Source organism: Pseudorca crassidens, chromosome 5, assembly GCF_039906515.1.
Source record: "Pseudorca crassidens isolate mPseCra1 chromosome 5, mPseCra1.hap1, whole genome shotgun sequence".
NCBI lineage: Eukaryota > Metazoa > Chordata > Mammalia > Artiodactyla > Delphinidae > Pseudorca > Pseudorca crassidens.
Genome location: NC_090300.1, coordinates 147,311,487 through 147,328,542, shown reverse-complemented (window position 1 = coordinate 147,328,542; position 17,056 = coordinate 147,311,487). Strand labels below are relative to the sequence as shown.

The 17,056-nt window shown below is 50.5% G+C and overlaps 1 protein-coding gene and 1 long non-coding RNA gene across 4 annotated transcripts in view; one reads left to right on the top strand and one right to left on the bottom strand.

Annotated features, from left to right (window-relative positions):
- The window catches only part of TRAPPC10 (trafficking protein particle complex subunit 10), a 91,549-nt gene extending 90,312 nt beyond the window's left edge, over nucleotides 1-1,237 (bottom strand). For all 3 annotated transcript variants that reach the window (XM_067739619.1, XM_067739621.1, XM_067739620.1), the window contains exon 1: nucleotides 1,025-1,237. In XM_067739619.1, the coding sequence (XP_067595720.1) occupies nucleotides 1,025-1,091 (67 nt within the window). In that variant the 5' untranslated portion in view covers nucleotides 1,092-1,237. The remainder of the gene's footprint in view (nucleotides 1-1,024) is intronic.
- Nucleotides 1,238-2,301: 1,064 nt separating this feature from the next.
- On the top strand, nucleotides 2,302-7,126 carry LOC137225516 (uncharacterized). Its single transcript, XR_010943885.1, has 3 exons — nucleotides 2,302-2,316; nucleotides 3,358-6,726; nucleotides 7,112-7,126. It is a non-coding gene; the product is annotated as an uncharacterized lncRNA (long non-coding RNA).
- The last annotated feature ends 9,930 nt before the right edge of the window (nucleotides 7,127-17,056 follow it).

Genomic DNA, 17,056 nt, shown 5'->3' with positions numbered 1-17,056 from the left:
AAGTGCCTGCCTGGATGTTGCTGTAGAAAGAGTGCTTCCTTTCAAAGTGTGGAACACCATCTGAAAAAATTAACTGAAGGTAAGAACACTGTCAGAGGTCAAAAATCCTAATAGTCTGAAACACCTGTCTGCAAGTCATCAAAATGTCAGCCAACGTTTCAACACTTTCCGTAAGCTCAGTGTTTTTGAAAGTATTTAATTCCGAAGTTATGGTTGTAAAAGTTAGAGGAAATTTTTCTGTAACAGAAAAACAATTCCTTTGTGGATGAGTAAATGTGGCGCCAAAAAAAAAAACCCGACACTCAAAATGAAGAGGCACCAGTCCAGTGGTCCAGAGCGTGGGTGAGCTCATCGAACCTTCGCAGCCTCATCTGTGAAATGGGTTTCTGCTCTGTGCCAGCGTCTCGGAAGTGCCTGAGCGGCCTGCGGGGAAGAGCCCTGGTTCGCGGTCCCGGCCCGGCAGAGCCGCTGTGCCCAGGCAAGTGCAGCTGGGCACGGCCGACGGGGCTCCTGAGTCTTCCACTACTTAACACGTTACTGAGTACAAACCCCCGTCTCCTAACAAACACGACAACCGCACGCAAACTTCGTCCACGCTCGCAGAGCCGGGAGACCCTCTGCGGGACCGGAGGAAACAGTGCGCCTGGAGGAGACCGTCCCCGCCGGGAAGGACCGGCCCGAGCGGGGCAAGCTGCCGAGCCTGCAGCCGGACGGGGCGCACAGCGGCGCCCCCTCGGGGCGCGCCCCAGGCGCTGTCCAACTGCAGCCGGACAACCAGAAGAGCGTCCCTGAGGAGGTCAGAGATCGCCTCCTGGAGAGAGAGATACGAGGTCGGCCCCGGGGAGGTCGGAGGTCGCCCGCGGGGTCAGGGCCCCGCCGCAGACGCCGCCCCGGCCACACCTCCATTCCAGGAAGCGGCCCGGCCGGGAGCGCGGGGGCCGGCCCGCGGGGGCCGAGGGGCCGGCGACCTGGGCTGGGCTGCACGCCGCGGCTGCCGCCCCCTCCCGCGCCGCCGGGCACTCACAGGTGACGATGGGCTTGTTCTCCATGGTGTAGATCACCGGCGGCACCGGCTCCTCAGGGGCGTCCATGGGCGTCCGGCGTCACCGGCCCGGCCTCCTGCGCCCCATGGGCAGCCCGAGGCCGCGCCGGGCCAGCCCGAGCCTAAGCGGCGCCGCAACCGCGACAGCGACGCCCGCCCGGCCGCTCGAGGTAGCTCCCTAGCCGGCCGCCCGCAGTCGCCGGCCGCCCGCCGTCGCCGCCCGCCGGCCGCACCCGCTTCCGGTGCCGGCGCGCGGTGGTACCGCTTCCGGGGCGCGCGCCTTAAAGGGGAGGCCTTTCCGCCGAGCGGACTCGGTCCTCCGACGGAAAGGCGATCCCGGCTGCGCGAGTGTCGGCGGAGGTATCCTCCGCGTCTCGGGGCCGAAATCCGCGCGGGCCGGACGTGGGTCGCTGTGGGTCCCTTACCGTAGGGACTGGACGGCCGGGAACCGCCCCCCAGGCCGGCGCCCTCGGACGGACAGGGCTGGCGTGGGGAGGGCAGCCGGGACGCCCACAAGCATCGCCCGCAGGAGTGCCCGACGTCGAGGACGGCCCCGGGGGTCGCTGACCCGGAGCCCGTGGAACCACCCGGGGGTCGCTGACAGCCGCGTGCGGACACGGGGACCACCCGGGGGTCTCAGACATCCGGACAGGGGGACCACCTGGGGGTCGCTGACACCGACACATGGACCCCGGGAGTCACCGATATCAACAGGTGGACACGAGCGTGTCCATTTCTCACCTGTGTGGGTTGCCGCCCGTAGCCTAGCATTGTTATTTCTACCAGAGGCCTGATGCCTCGGGGGAATCATTAGGACACCGGGTTAATTCCCACCACTGAGCGAATGGCAGTTACCCCTTGCAACACTCTTGGTCTTGTGTTTGTCGTTACATTGGTTTTATGAAGTAATATTGCTGCCATGAAGTAGAACAAGATTATATACCTTCTCAATACAGCCTAGACTCTCCAGCACCACTGTCCTCCTCAAGGCGCACCTGGGAGGCCGACTCCCACAAACTCTGCCCCGCGGTTGGAAGCAACCACCTTTCTCTGCATTGCCACAACACTAGTTTCCTGTCTCCGTGACGCTGTAAAATTCTTGAACTAGGGGCTGCCTTTTACTCGTGTCCCCACCCCCAATACCCAGCCACACAGGGCCTTCCACGGAGTAGGCACCTTCTGGGAATGCCACAAAATAAAACCTTACTTTAACTGCATGTACATTTCTTACGCAAGGAAAGTAGGTTTGGGGAAACTTTTGCAAATGAAATAAGGTAAATGTATGTGAAACAGTTTGAGTGTGAACACAGCTGCTAAATGCGTGTGCACAGGGCAGCGCTGTGCTTGGAGGCTGGGTGAGCAGGCAGAGGTCAGGGTCTAGGACAGCTGGAGCCTGTGAGGCAGGGCAGCAGAGCAGGAGGTACGGATGAGAGCCAGAAGTCTGCGTGGGGCTCAGTGGAAGGCTCGGCCTCAGCTGTGCTCAGCACTCACTGGATGAGGTGCCACAGGGCTTACCAGGAAGACAGTGAGCAGAGGGCAGAAATCCACAAGTTTGAGGAAAGCATTGAATTCTGGACTTGCAGATCGAGAGACTCAGGAAAACCTCAGTAGAATACCTACAAAGAGGGACTTCCCTGGCTGTCCAGTGGTTAAGACTTCACGCTCCCAATGCAGGGGGCAGAGGTTCAATCCCTGCTGAGGGAACTAGATCCCGCGTGCCACGCGGTGAGGCCAACGTACAAAAATAATGAAAGGTAAAAGAGAGAGAGGACAACCACGAATGGCCAGTTATCACATGAAAAGATGCTCAGCATCCGTCAGGTATCTGGGAAATGCAAATTAAAGTGACGACGACATATCGCTTTACATCTTCTCAAATAGCAAAAATAAAATACGAAACAGAAGGTACCAAATGTAGACTCCAAGGCCAGGTCTCCACGTCTTTAGTCTATTCTAACAGAGAACTAAGTCCAGAGAGACTCTGAGAAGACAGACACTAACAATTCTTCCTTCACGGCAATGCTGTGGCCTGGCCCCACTGGCCAACTCTTGTTTGGAAGAATTTTCTTTCTGGATGGAGGGAAGGGGAGATCGAAGATCTTGCGCTCTATCCCAGGCAACACTCTGGCTCAAGGGCAGTAAGGGGGCTCCTGGGCTATTTTTCCCCCAAGCAGACCTATCAGAGATTTATTTTTTTCACATGGGAATTTAGAAAATGCTTGAATTCAGCATACATACTGGCTTAGCAATTCCTTTCAATATTGGTGAAAATGATGCTATTTCTATTAATCAATGTCCATTCTTCTTTCTTTCAGATCCTTTTCTGCTGAGACAGCATTTGTTTTTTTAAAGGTTGCTGGAACTTGAGCCCAAATGCTCTTTCCTGGTAGCCCATTACATTGTCTTCAGGCTGCAGAGAGCCTGTTCAATTATGTATTGGAATATTGCAGATGCTTTGTCTAAGGGAACACCGCCCTGGGCTTGCTCTGCCCCACTGCTCAGGCCCTCTCCACAGAGGGCTGTGCTAAAACCGAAGGTGGGCCAGCACATGTTCACAGCAGGTTTATTACTGGTAGCTGAAACTGGAAACCACCCAGGTGTCCTTTGACGGGTGACTGGTTAAACGATGTGTGGTCAATCGGTACTGTGAAAGACCACGCGGCAACGAAAAAGACTGAACTACTGATACACACAACCACCTGGATGGATCTTGACAGAATTATGCTGAATGAAAAAACTCTAGGACTTCCCTAGTGGCACAGTGGTTAAGAATCCGCCTGCCAATGCAGGGGACATGGGTTCGATTCCTGGTCTGGGAAGATCCCACATGCTGCGGAGCAACTAAGCCCGCGAGCCACAACTACTTACCCGCATGCCGCAACTACTGAGCCTGCGTGCTGCAGCTACGAAGCCCGCGCACCTAGAGCCCGTGCTCTGCAACAAGAGAAGCCACTGCAATGAGAAACCCGTGCACCGCAACGAAGAGGAGCCCCCGCTCACCGCAACTAGAGAAAGCCCACGTGCAGCAATGAAGACCCAACGCAGCCAATATTTTTTTTAAAAGAAGAAAAAAGAAAAAACTCTAACCCCCAAAGGTTATGTATTATATGATTCCATTTATAGAACAGTCTTGAAATGACAAAATTATAGATGTGGAGAAGAGTTTATTGGTTGCCAAGGGGTAAGGGGCGTGTGGGGATAACGAGGGAGTGGATGTGTCTGTAAAAGGGCAGCAGGAGGGACCTGTGTGCATGGAATGTTGTGAGTCTGGACGGCACCAGTGTCGGCATCCGGATGTGATATTGAGCTAGAGTTTTACCAGACACTGCCACTGGGGGAACCTGGGTAAATGTTACCAGGTCCAAGCTTGTACTGCTTGCCGCACACAGGCCAATAAATTGAGGGATGAGGTGTTGGGGCAGGAATAGCGACTTTATTGGGAAAGCCAGCAGACAGAGGAGAGGGTGGACTAGTGTCCCAAAGAACCGTCTTGCCCAGGTTTGGATGCTAGTTTCTTTTATAGAGCAAAGAGGGGGAGGTGAGGAGGTAAAGTTATAAAGGCCCTAAGTTGTTGCAAATATTTCCTGGTTCCAGCCAGACCCCCGGAGGGGATGTGTCAATTTCTGCTTTCCTGCAGCCATTTACAGGTGGGCCTGGTCAGGGTGTTTCTGGTGAACTGAAGAAAAGGTATTTTAGCTTAAGCTCATGCATGGGAGGCAGGGTTCCCAGAGATGGGCCATTATGTTTACCTTAAGTTATAGGCAACATCCTTTTACTGATTAACTTGTGGCAAAAGCAATAGAACATAAAGATTAAAGTAAAAGAAAGATCCAGTATGAAGTCAGATTTGTTTTTCCCTATTACATAAAGGGTGCATGGGAGCTCTACATACAACTGCGTATGAATCTACACGGTCTCAAAATAGAAGTTTGATAAACTCAACTGACTTTCAAGATGTAACACACGAGTTTCCAAAGAATCCACCAGGTACACTGTGTATTGCTTTTACCGTTCCACAGCATGCCAGCTCCTCTAACTGCACCTCCTTCGCTCACCAGATGTTCAGGAACATCGCCTCGGGCAGCGCTCGGCAGGGCAAGGCAGAGTGGTCCTGAGCCTCTGGGGCAGGTGTTTCATTACATTTAAGCAAGCCTTCCCTAAATGGTAGCCTCAGGGGAGCAAATAGTCCACAAAAGGGAAATAGGAGTAGTAATGATTATGTGGAGAACTAATCTCCCTCATGAGTCATAGAGGAAATGCCATATAAATTTTTTTCTACTAAATTAATAAAAACTTGGTTGGGGGTGGGGGGAGGCTGAGGAAGGTGAGGGTGTGGGAAAGCAAGCAGCCCAGCACACCTGGACAGTGGCTTCTCTGCCTCGGTGGATTCTCTGAGATGCCACCTTTTTAAACAGCAGTAGCACCCTTTCATCCTCTGACCCAACAATTCCATTTCTAGATCTCTTTAAGGAAACAGTCTCTCCCAAAGCTTTATGGATAACAACACACGTGGCAGCGTTGTTGGCAGTAGCCAAAAATTGAAAACAGTGAAAATAAATAATAATGACTATGTTATATAAATTATGTTGTGTTTATTTGATGAACAATTATGTCACCATCAAAATAGTGTTTAGAAGGTGTTTATGATAGTCTGGAAAATCGTATAATGTTGATTGTTTTTGTTTTTTGCGGTACGTGGGCCTCTCACTGTTGTGGCCTCTCCCGCAGGCTCAGCGGCCATGGCTCACGGGCCCCCCCCCGCTCCGCAGCATGTGGGATCCTCCCGGACTGGGGCATGAACCCGTGTCCCCTGCATCGGCAGGCGGACTCTCAACCACTGCACCACCAGGGAAGCCCTAATGTTGGTTGTTAAAGTGGATTCCTGGATCATAAAACTTTCTTCCTCGCCATGATGATGATTGCTACTAGCACTGTTTTTCCCCTCCTTATTGGCGTGGTACCTTTGATGAAGTATGCTGAAAGTCGGGAGGAATCCGCCACTCCCCAGCTGGAAGAATCTTGGAGGGATAGAAATAAACAGGTTGAAACTGAGGCTTTAGCAACAGAGAAACCGACAGTCAGTGCCTGCCTGTTATCATCTGAAACCTGGATATCTTTAAGGCCTTTGGACCTTTTTAAAGTCTCTGGAGCCTTTTAAAAGGAATAAACATTGGCTTTTAAAAAACTAAAAAAAAAAAAGTCTTTAACAAACATGAAGGTGTGATATGATCACCACTACATAAAAGTAAAAAAAAAAAAAAAAAAAAGAAAGAAAAACTATTTCAAAAGAGATTGGATGGAAATGCATCCAACTGTCTTGCCCTGGCGGTGACTTCGCCCTTTTTCTACCTTATCTGCATTTCCACTTGTCTGTAAGGAGCCCGACTGTATACAAAAAAGAACAGAGCCGCACTGCGCCGCTGGCTAGGTAGCTGATTCTGAGCAGGATACTTGGTTTTCTTCCCTTTTCCTGAGCCTCAATTTTCTCAGCTGAAAGCAGGGATCGTGATAGAATTTTCCCCTCCAAAACATGTGTGCTACGCAATTAATTCCCGCAGAACCCTTGAGACAGGTATTCCTATCTCCATTTCACAGATGGGGAAGTAGAGGAACAGACAGAGGAAGTGCTCACCCCGTGGCAGCTCAGAGAACAGCCCCTGGTGCTCGGCCTCTCCAGGAACACGGTGAGTGCGCTCGGGAGCTCCCGGAAGCCACAGCGCCGGGAGGTGGCGCCTCACCTCATCCCATTTTATCCGGGAGGACCCCGAGGCACAGCGGGTTAAAGGGCAGAGCTGGGGGACAAACCGGGCGGAAGCCCCAGCCCACCTGCCCTCCTCGTAGTCTCAATAATGGGCTCAGGTCACTGTTCACTGTTACTGGCTTTGTGCGTCACTTTCCACATTTGTTTGTCTAGACACAGTATCCTCTTCCCAGGTTTTATTCTGCATAATGTGACTTAAATAATTAGCAACAATGAAATCAAACCTGGCACTGTGGATGGCATTTCCAGACATTCTGTTCAATGCGCCTATTTTTAGCTCAGTTGCTTCTTTCTTGGCTTTCTGACAGGCTGGATTCTCGCCCTCTCCTTTCAAGCTGAGGTTATCCCCCAAGAGGCCTTTCCGTGCCCGAACCTCCCTGGGTCCCTCACCTGGGTCCCTGCCGGATGCGGACAGAAGGCAGGGGCAGGAATGACCGCCCTGCAGGAGGTCCCCACACGGCCTCCCTTCACCTGCTCCACCAGGGGGCCGCCCTCTTCCCCGGTGGCAGAAGTCAGCTCTCGTGCCAGCTACTGGCACACCTAATACCAGGGGCCGGGGGCAGCAGAGAGTGGTGGGCGGGAAGGCTGAGCCGCCCAGAATGCCAGCCTCCAACGACACCAAGCTCCATGGGTAAGCAGGAAGGGCGGGGTCAGCTAACCCAGCTCTCCGGGTGTGTCTCTTCCCCCATAATCCTCCGCTCACAGTGGCCTGCGTGGTGACTCAGACTCCAGCAGCCACGTAGAGTGCCCCAGGCCCCATGCCCGCAGCTCGCTCTGATTCACCTGCAGCTGGGTGGCCCTGGCATGGGTAGGGTGCCGCCTCCAGGACCTGCTGGGGCCTCCAGTACAGCCTGAGCAGGAAGTGGTGGGAAACCGACACCATCAGGCCCTCCCTCAATGAGTTGGGGGATCAATGTGCAAACCTCACAGTGTGGGGTGCACGGCTCCCAAGCGGGCCCGGTGGCGAGTCGAGCCCACGGAGATAGTGAGCTCAATGACAGTCACTGTCGCGCACCTGGTCCTTGCCCCCCTCCCCCACGCTCTTCCTCCTCTTTCTGGGGCCACCGACAAAGAAAACCCACCTGCACCAAGTCTGGCTCACGCCCGACCTGACCTAAGACGCAGCCTGATCCGTGTCATGAAGGAGGCGTGCTGCCCTAAAGTCTGAGATAGACGCATCCGTGGCCTGGTCACTGAAAAGCAGTGATTCGTTGATTACCTAAATGTTACATGTTTAGTGTGCTGACCAGGAACTTGGCTGGCTCAGAAAAATCACGCGTAATGAATGCTTTGTTTTTTTATTTCAAAAAAAATTTTTTTTGGCCTTGCAGCTTGGGGGATCTCAATTCCCCGACCAGGGGAATTGAACCCATGCCCGCAGCAGAGGAAGCGCGGAGTCCCAACCACGGGACCGCCAGGGGAGCCCCCAAATGCTTTGTTTTGAACATCAAGAGTACTTAATAAATAGAAAACGCTTTTTCCCCTTGAATCCTTTAATGAATGTGGAAGCAATATTTGAGGACCATGGCCCTGAAGGAGGCCTGGCAGTTGGCATGGCCTGGCCGCCCTCATGTCTCTGCCAGCTGTCCCTGACCGGACAGGCCAGGAGCTCCAGAACAAAGGTGACAGAAGGCGACAGAGCTGGGCCCACACAGTGTCGGTGGTGAGCTTGCCAGTGTCTGTCTGCCCTGCTCTTGCCGCAGCTGGCACAGAGGCCTCGGGTAGGTTTTCTGAATGAGGGGCTCGCTGTTGTCTCTGGGGTCCTTGCTGCCGTCTGGGCCCCAGGGCTGCTTCCCCAGGCCCAGCGGCCACCTCTGACCCCTGGCTCCTCCTTGCCCCTGCCCTTCCTTTGCAGAGATTTCTACAGACCCAGGCAGCCAGATAAGATGGCGAGGGCGAAGGAAGATATGCTGTCCTCCCAGAAACCTCAGACAGGGCATGTTCTTTCTTCAAGGCTACTGCATGGAGGAAAGGAGTAGACGGTTGTTTAAGATACAGCCTCAGGGACTTCCCTGGAGGTCCAGTGGTTAAGACTCCACGCTTCCACTCCAGGGGGCACGGGTTCCATCCCTGGTCAGGGAACTAAGATCCCACATGCCGCGGCATGGCCAAAAAATACCCGCCAGAAGATACATCCTCATGTCGGGAGACACAGAGAAAGGCTGGCTCTGTTGGTAAGAGGGGCGTTGACTCTGCCTCTTAGTCCATGGCAGAACCAGTGCAAAAGCAACCATATTCACAGCCCAACAAGATGATCAGTAAGGCGGACGTGAGGGAGGCATTTCCAGCATAGCTACAGGGACAGGCACCACCTCTCCACTTGGCCCTGGAACATTCACAAATGCCGACCGTACACTTACCCACAGATAAAACCTCAGTAACTTTCCAAACTGTAGGAAAATACAAGATTTTCTGATCATAATGCAATAACACCAGAAATTGATAACAAAATAAGGAAACAGAAAAGGCATCCTACTTGGAAATCTACAAATTTTTTCCTAAACAATTTGGGTCAAAGGGCAAATATAAAGTCAACTGCACAATTCCTAAAAATCAAAGATAATGAAAGCACTACATATTAGGACCTGTGAGCAGTGCTTCATGGAAAACACATCGCCTTAAATTCAAATATATCAATTTTTAAAAGAGGAAGAATGAAAACAAATGAATTCATCACTGAATTAAAAGATTAGTAAATGAAAAACAAAAATAACTGATAGGAGAGAAGGAAGGAGTTACCAAAGAAGGTATACAGAGTGCCAACAAACAGATGAAAGGATGCTCAACATCACTAATCATTAGAGAAATGCAAATCAAAACCACAATGAGGTATCACCTCACATGGGCCAGAATGGCCATCATCAAAAAAATCTGCAAACAATAAATGCTGGAGAGGGTGTGGAGAAAAGGGAACCCTCTTGCACTGCTGGTGGGAATGTGAATTGGTGCAGCCACTATGGAGAACAGTATGGAGGTTCCTTAAAACACTAAAAATAGAACTACCATACGACCCAGCAATCCCACTACTGGGCATATACCCTGAGAAAACCGTAATTCAAAAAGAGACATGGACCACAATGTTCACTGCAGCTCTATTTACAATAGCCTGGAGATGGAAGCAACCTAAGTGTCCATCAACAGATGAATGGGGTAAAGAAGATGTGGCACATATATACAATGGAATATTACTCAGCCATAAAAGAAACGAAATTGAGTTATTTGTAGTGAGGTGGATGGACCCAGAGTCTGTCATACAGAGTGAAGTAAGTCAGAAAGAGACAAATACCGTATGCTAACACATATATATGGAATCTAAAAAAAATGGTCCTGATGAACCCAGGGGCAGGACAGGAATAAAGACGCAGACGTAGAGAATGGACTTGAGGACACGGGGAGGGGGAAGGGTAAGCTGGGATGAGTAGCATTGACATATATACACTACCAAATGTAAAATAGATAGCTAGTGGGAAGCAGCTGCATCGCACGGGGAGATCAGCTCGGTGCTTTGTGACCACCTAGAGGGGTGGGATAAGGAGGGTGGGAGGGAGACGCAAGAGGGAGGGAGTATGGGGATATATGTATACATATAGCTGATTCACTTTGTTATACAGCAGAAACTAACACCATTGTAAAGCAATTATACTCCAATAAAGATGTTTAAAAAAAAAAAGGAAGGAGTTAATAAAGACAAAAGAAGTGAGAAAATAGAAAGCTGTAGAAAGAAATAATCTGGCACTTTGGAAAAAATAAGTAAGTGACTAGCTAATTGGGTGAAGGAAAAGGGGAGAGAAAGTACAAATACACAAAATAAAAAATGACAAGGTGAGAAAAAACCACAGAGACAAAAAAATGTCTTTAAATGACTAATTTGTACTAATTAATTTAAGCAACTATTTGTTTAAAATAAAATTTAAACCATGATGAAATTTAATTTTCTAGGAAAAAATTGACTCATAAACATAGGAAGACCAAACAGATAATTTCCAAATAAGAAATAGAAAAAGTAGTTTAAGACCCCCCCGAATCCCACCCAATCAGACAGTTTCCCAGGGAAAGTCTACCCATCTTTAAAACTACTCCATAGCATAGACAAAGAGGAAAACTTACAGATTTTTTTTAACTGAAGAAGTGTACTATTGATGCCAAAACCTGATGAAGACTGCACACAAAGAGAACTCAGTGTAACTTACAAATATCAATGCTAAACCCTTAAATAAAATATTAGCAAATAGGATCCATCAACTCTCTTTTTTTAAATTAATTTATTTTTGGCTGCGATGGGTCTTCGTTGCTGTTCACGGGCTTTCTCTAGTTGTGGCGAGCGGAGGCTACTCTTCGTTGCAGTCCATGGGCTTCTCATTGTGGTGGCTTCTCTTGTTGCGGAGCACAGGCTCTAGGTGCGCAGGCTTCAGTAGTTGTGGCGCACGGGCCCAGTAGTTGTGGTTCGCGGGCTCTAGAGCGCAGGCTCAGTAGTTGTGGTGCACAGGCTTAGTGGCTCCGCGGCACGTGGGATCCTCCCCGACCAGGGTTCGAACCCGTGTCCCCTGCATTGGCAGGCAGACTCGTAACCACTCTGCCACCAGGGAAGTCCGATCCATCAACTCTTAAAGAATAATCTATTACCAAGTAGAGTTCGAAGCAAAAGTGAAAAAACAAGTTAATATTAGAAAATCTATTCATATAACCCATAATGTTAATAGATTTAAGGATAAAACCCTTATGATTATCTCTATTCATTCAGAAAAAGCATTTCCCAAATTCATCAGTCATTCTTGAAGTTAAAAAGAAATGCTTCATAAGATAGGAATTGACGGATTCTTCCTTAACTTAGCGACAGTATAACATTATACTCATAAAATACCATCCCCAAACTCACCCCTGTACGTAATGAGGAGACTCTGGACTTACCCCCATTAAAGTCAGAAACAAGACAGGACTCCCCAATACCATTACCCCTGTGTAACACTGAACTAGATACCCATCATCAGCGCCATCAGGCAAGAGAAAGAAATTAGAGGCATAAAGACGATCACTATGTTGGAAATCAGATTCAATAAAGAATCCATTTTAAATGAGCACAAATAATAAGAGAGTTTAGCAGATCTCTTTTAAAATTAAAATAAGGACTTCCCTGGTGGTGCAGTGGTTAAGAGTCCACCTGCCGATGCAGGGGACATGAGTTCGAGCCTGAGTCTGGGAAGATCCCACATGCCGCAGAATGGCTAAGCCTGTGCGCCACAACTACTGAACCTGCACTCTACAGCCTGCGAGCCACAACTACTGAGCCCACGTGCCACAACTACTGAAGCCCGAGCACCTAGAGCCCACACACAGCAACGAAGACCCAATGCAGACGAAAGAGTAAAATAAAATAAACTGGAGCAAGTTTAAAAAAAAGCCCCCCCAAATAAATTAAAATATATTAAAATTAATAATATATTAAAATTAATCAATATTGTGTTAATATACAGTAGACTTCATATATGTCTATAGTGATCGGCAGATTGTGTGTGTGTGTGTACCGTGTAGAAGATATGGGAGAGAGAACCTCACAATAGCAACAACAAAAAAGATAAAGTATCTGTGAATACCTGTAACAAGGAATGTGCGAAATACGTATGAGAAAGACCTTCAAAGACCCCAAAGTTGATTTGCATGCTCTTGGCTGGGACAACTCAACATCGTGGGTACGCCAATTCTCCCTAAATTGACTTCTAAATTTAATGCAAGCCTTATCATGAAAAGTACCAACAAGCTTGTTTCTCTGCTTCTAGAAAAGCTGATTTCAAAAAAATGATATGAAAACTAAACAAAAGAGGAGAGCAGGAAAACCCCGTAAAGAAGAGTAACGAGCAAACCCTAAAGCACCCTTGTAAAGCGTTCCACGAAGCCTTAATAATTAAAACGAGCCCAAGGGACTACGTGCTACCCACAGAACAGTGGAACAAATTTAGAAAATCAGAAATAGACCCAAATACGTATGGGGATTTAGTATGTGATAAAGTTGGAATTTCAAATCAAAAGGTAAAAAAATGGACTTAAATGAAAATCGTTTGGAAGTGTGAGGAGAGACTGAGAGGCACTGAATAAAGAAATACAGATTGTACTTCTGTTCTTTTTATAACTATTTGCAGCAATGGGGCCGAATTAGTGCAACAACACGAGCAAGAAGGCTTTCCTGTTCATTTATCTGCCTGCTGCCCTGTGGCCGCCACACCACCCGGGCTGATTCTGTGATTCTGTGTCTCAGACGGATTCTCATTGAGTGCAGTGATTTTTAAAAATACCATCTATTAGCAGTTACTGTGTGCTAAGGGATTCACATACATGTAGCTAATTGAATCCCAGCCACTGACAAAATAGCTCTTATCTCCATTGTATCATTTTGGATCTATTTATCAAATAGAATCAATACCAATTATAGAGCTTCTGGGAGGCTTATCAGATATTTGAAAAAGAGTCATCAAATAGACAGACATTTAATAAACTATGTTGGGACAACTAAGTACCCAAGTAGAAAAAGATCAGATTAAATCCTCGCCTCAGGGAGATCAAAAATTTACACGTAGAAGGGACTTCCCTGGTGGTGCAATGGTTAAGAATCCGCCAGGGATTCCGTTTGATCCCTGGTCCGGGAAGATCCCACATGCCGTGGAGCAACTAAGCCTGAGTGCCACAACTACTGAGCCTGTGCTCTAGAGCCCGTGAGCCACAACTACTGAGCCCGTGTGCCACAACTACTGCAGCCTGCCTGCCTGCCTAGAGCCCGTGCTCCGCAGCAAGAGAAGCCACTGCAATGAGAAGCCCACGCACCACAACAAAGAGGAGCCCCTGCTCGCCGCAACTAGAGAAAGCCCGCGCGCAGCAACAAAGATCCAATGCAGCCAAAAATGAATGAATGAATTTTTAAAAATGTACACATAGAAAGTGAAACCACGAAATCATTAGAAGAAAACACAACAAATTTCTTTATGACCCTGGAGTGAAGAAGGCCTTTCTAATATGTGTCAAAATCCAGAGACCAAAAAATAAAAGGTTGATGAATTTGGGTAAAAATAAAAACACATGCCTGGGAAAAGATATCATAAGCAAAGTCAAAAGATAAAAGACAAGCTGGAAAAAAAATGGTAACATATATCATAAAGGGCTAATCTTCCTAATATACAATATATAAAGAGCTCCTACAAACCAAGAAGAAAAAGAAAAACCCAATAAAAAGAGGTGAAGACGTGAACCACTCCCACACCAGTTTGTAAGAAGTAGGTCCTCAGGTTACCCATAGCTTTTGCCCAACTTGGCCACCAATTGAAAGTTTCCGTGACCCCCTCCTGGTTCCAAATAATTTGCTAGAGTGGCTCACAGAACTCAGGGAAACACTTCTTTTCATTTACCAGTTTATTAAAGGATATGATAAAGGACACAGATGAAAACGCAGATGAAGGGATACACAGGGCGAGGTCTGGGAGGGCCCTGAGTACAGGGGCTTCTGTCCCTGGGGAGTTGGGGTGCATTACTCTCCAATTATGTGGATGTGTCCACCAAACTGGAAGCTCTCCAAACCCACACTAGTGGGATTTTAGGAGCCTTCCTTCCATCAGCGTGACCGATTATTAACTCCATTTCCAGCCCCCTCCTTCCTTAAGAGGATGGGAGGCAGGGCTGAAAACTCCAAGGTTCTCATCCTGGACTGGTCTTTCTGATGACCTGCCCCGACCCAGGAGCCAACCAGAGTCACCTCACTGGGACAAAAGATGCTCCTGTTGCTCTTGTCACTTGGGAATTTACAAGGGTTTCAGGAGCTCTGTTCCATGAACCCAGGACAGAGCCCAATATAAATTTTCTGTTATCTCACACCCATCAAACTGGCAAAAATCCAGTCTGAAAACACACTGAATGGGTGACAGGGTGGGAAACTGGCCTCCCGTGCAATGCTGGTGGCCTCCCATGCAATGCAGCCACTTCCGTGGGTGTGGACTCGCAGTGTCCATCAAAATGACAGGGCCTTCAGCACCATCGGTTCAGACCGCCAGCTGCTCAGAGGAGGGGTGTGGCCGCCGGGCCTGCCTGTCCATGGGGAGTAGGGGAAGGAGACACGAGTAGACAGGCCCTGGGAGACTGGGACCTCTCCATGCGTGCTGGGTTATTGGGCGAGTGCATTAAGTACTCAGAAAAACTGGATTGACTGTATTTAACCTTTCCTCTCATTTAAGAACCCTCCTGGAAATGGAGGGATTTTTCTCATCTGAACTTTACACGCAGACAGACATCCCACTCAATAAAACTGGGTGGGTTTGGGGTTCTTTATAATAAAGCGATGTCTTAAGGACTGTCTTTAAAAGCAGGCAGGCCCACGGCTTCCCTGGTGGCGCGGTGGTTGAGAGTCTGCCTGCCGATGCTGGGGACACGGGTTCGTGCCCCGCTCCAGGAGGATCCCGTGTTCCGCGGAGCGGCTGGGCCCGTGAGCCGTGGCCGCTGGGCCTGCGCATCCGGAGCCTGTGCTCCACGGCGGGAGAAAAGCAGGCAGGCCCCTTCCTCAGCGGCGTGGCCCCTGTGTCCCTGGCAGAGGATGTATGGTAACCACGGCAACTGCTGCAGCCGGCCCTTCTCAGGCAGCTGTCACTTCCTGCTGTCACTCACTGGAGGGTCCTGGGCCCACGGGCCCCTCACTTCCCAAATTCCTCGCCAGCCAGTTTGCTCAGGACTCACTTCCACCAGCGGAGGTTCAGCCTAGGGGCCTTTGGGCTCTTCAGACTCCCTCCAGGCAGCCCTCCTGAGAACACAGGTGCTGGGAGGCCGTGCACGTTGGGGAGATGGTCGGCTGACACCCCACAGCCTGTCACGGCCTCTGCCGTGGACGCTGCCAGGCCAAGTGTGCACGTGTCCAGCTACCCTCCAGCCTGCGCTGGCTGCACAGACGACGCGCTGGCCCTGACCTTGTCAAGCTGCAGAGCAGGTCAGCACGGACCTGGCTCTGTTCTCACTGTGGGCAAATGACTCCCTCCTTGTTTAGGCCGCTGTTAGGGTTCCCATCACTGGCAGCTAACGCCATGAGAGTGGGCTCTGCTCTGTGATGACTAAGTACTCAGACAAGGCACCACCTGCCGGGCTTGGGTGCAGGGCATGGCTGGCTGGGGCCCCGAGGTGACGGCAGGGTGCTCTGGGCTGTGCTGGTCACGGCAAAGTCCTGCAGGAGAAGGCTGGACTCAGACCAGAGGGGCCGCCCTGAACGCAGAGGTGCACAGAGACAGCTCCTACCTGAGAGGAGCCTCCGTCCCCGGCCTGGGAGCTGCAACCCCAATCCACACGGTGGCCCATACCCTGGCGCCTTGCAGGATTGCCAGAGCCAGGTCCTGCAGCCTAACCTGAGGCTGGGACTCGCCGGGAGCCGCTGGGGGCGGGATGGGAAACGGGATGTTTGACGCGCTTGGTGCACTTGGGTGGGAAATGGGCCGAACGGCAGCCTCCGCCCTGGCAGCCCGGGGTCCGTCCTGGTGCCGTGCACCCGTGCAGACCCTCAAACCCGCTCGCTCGGCAGACACCCCTAAGATGAGAGAAGCCGGTGACAAAGCTCAGGGCGGCAGCATTTGCCCCGGGGGGGCGGGCAGCGAAGGGAAGGTGGCAGGAGGCGGAGTACATGCTGATTCCAGGGCCCTCGGGAGAGACCTCAGGGATCGATCCTCCCAACACCACCCAGCACCTGGCCGGAGCCGAGGTCATGCGTTTTTAAGTGGCCATTAGCCTGGGCCACCCCCTAAGCGGGTTGTGTGGCCGCGGACGCGCCAGCTGCGCGCCAGGAGGGCCCTGCATGGCTGCAGGATGTGGTTTCACCCCTCCAGAAACAGGCCACTGTGTTTATCCTCGCTCTGTCCACGTCCCCACATGACTTCTCAACCTTTGCTGGCAAATCAGGTTACGAGTGACAGGAACGCTGGGCCTGGGACACAGTCGAGTTCCCCAGGTGCATCTAACCTCGGTTCCTGAACTAACCAGTCTCACTCCCTGTACGTTTGTTAATTCTTAATTACTCTTGGGGTCCTCAGGTTCCCCTTGTTTGAACATAGTGTTAGTGATGAGGTGCTTCCCTGATTTAAATGATGATGGTTCCGGCCAGTTCTGGTTTCAGGCAGCGCACTGGCCCGGGCCCTCAGCAGGGTTCTCGGGTTCTGTCCCTGGACAGTCAGTCACCCCACTTGTAATTGGCCTGTCCTGAAAATCGGGCCCAGGTGACTAACTGCCCATGACCGAGGCGTTTG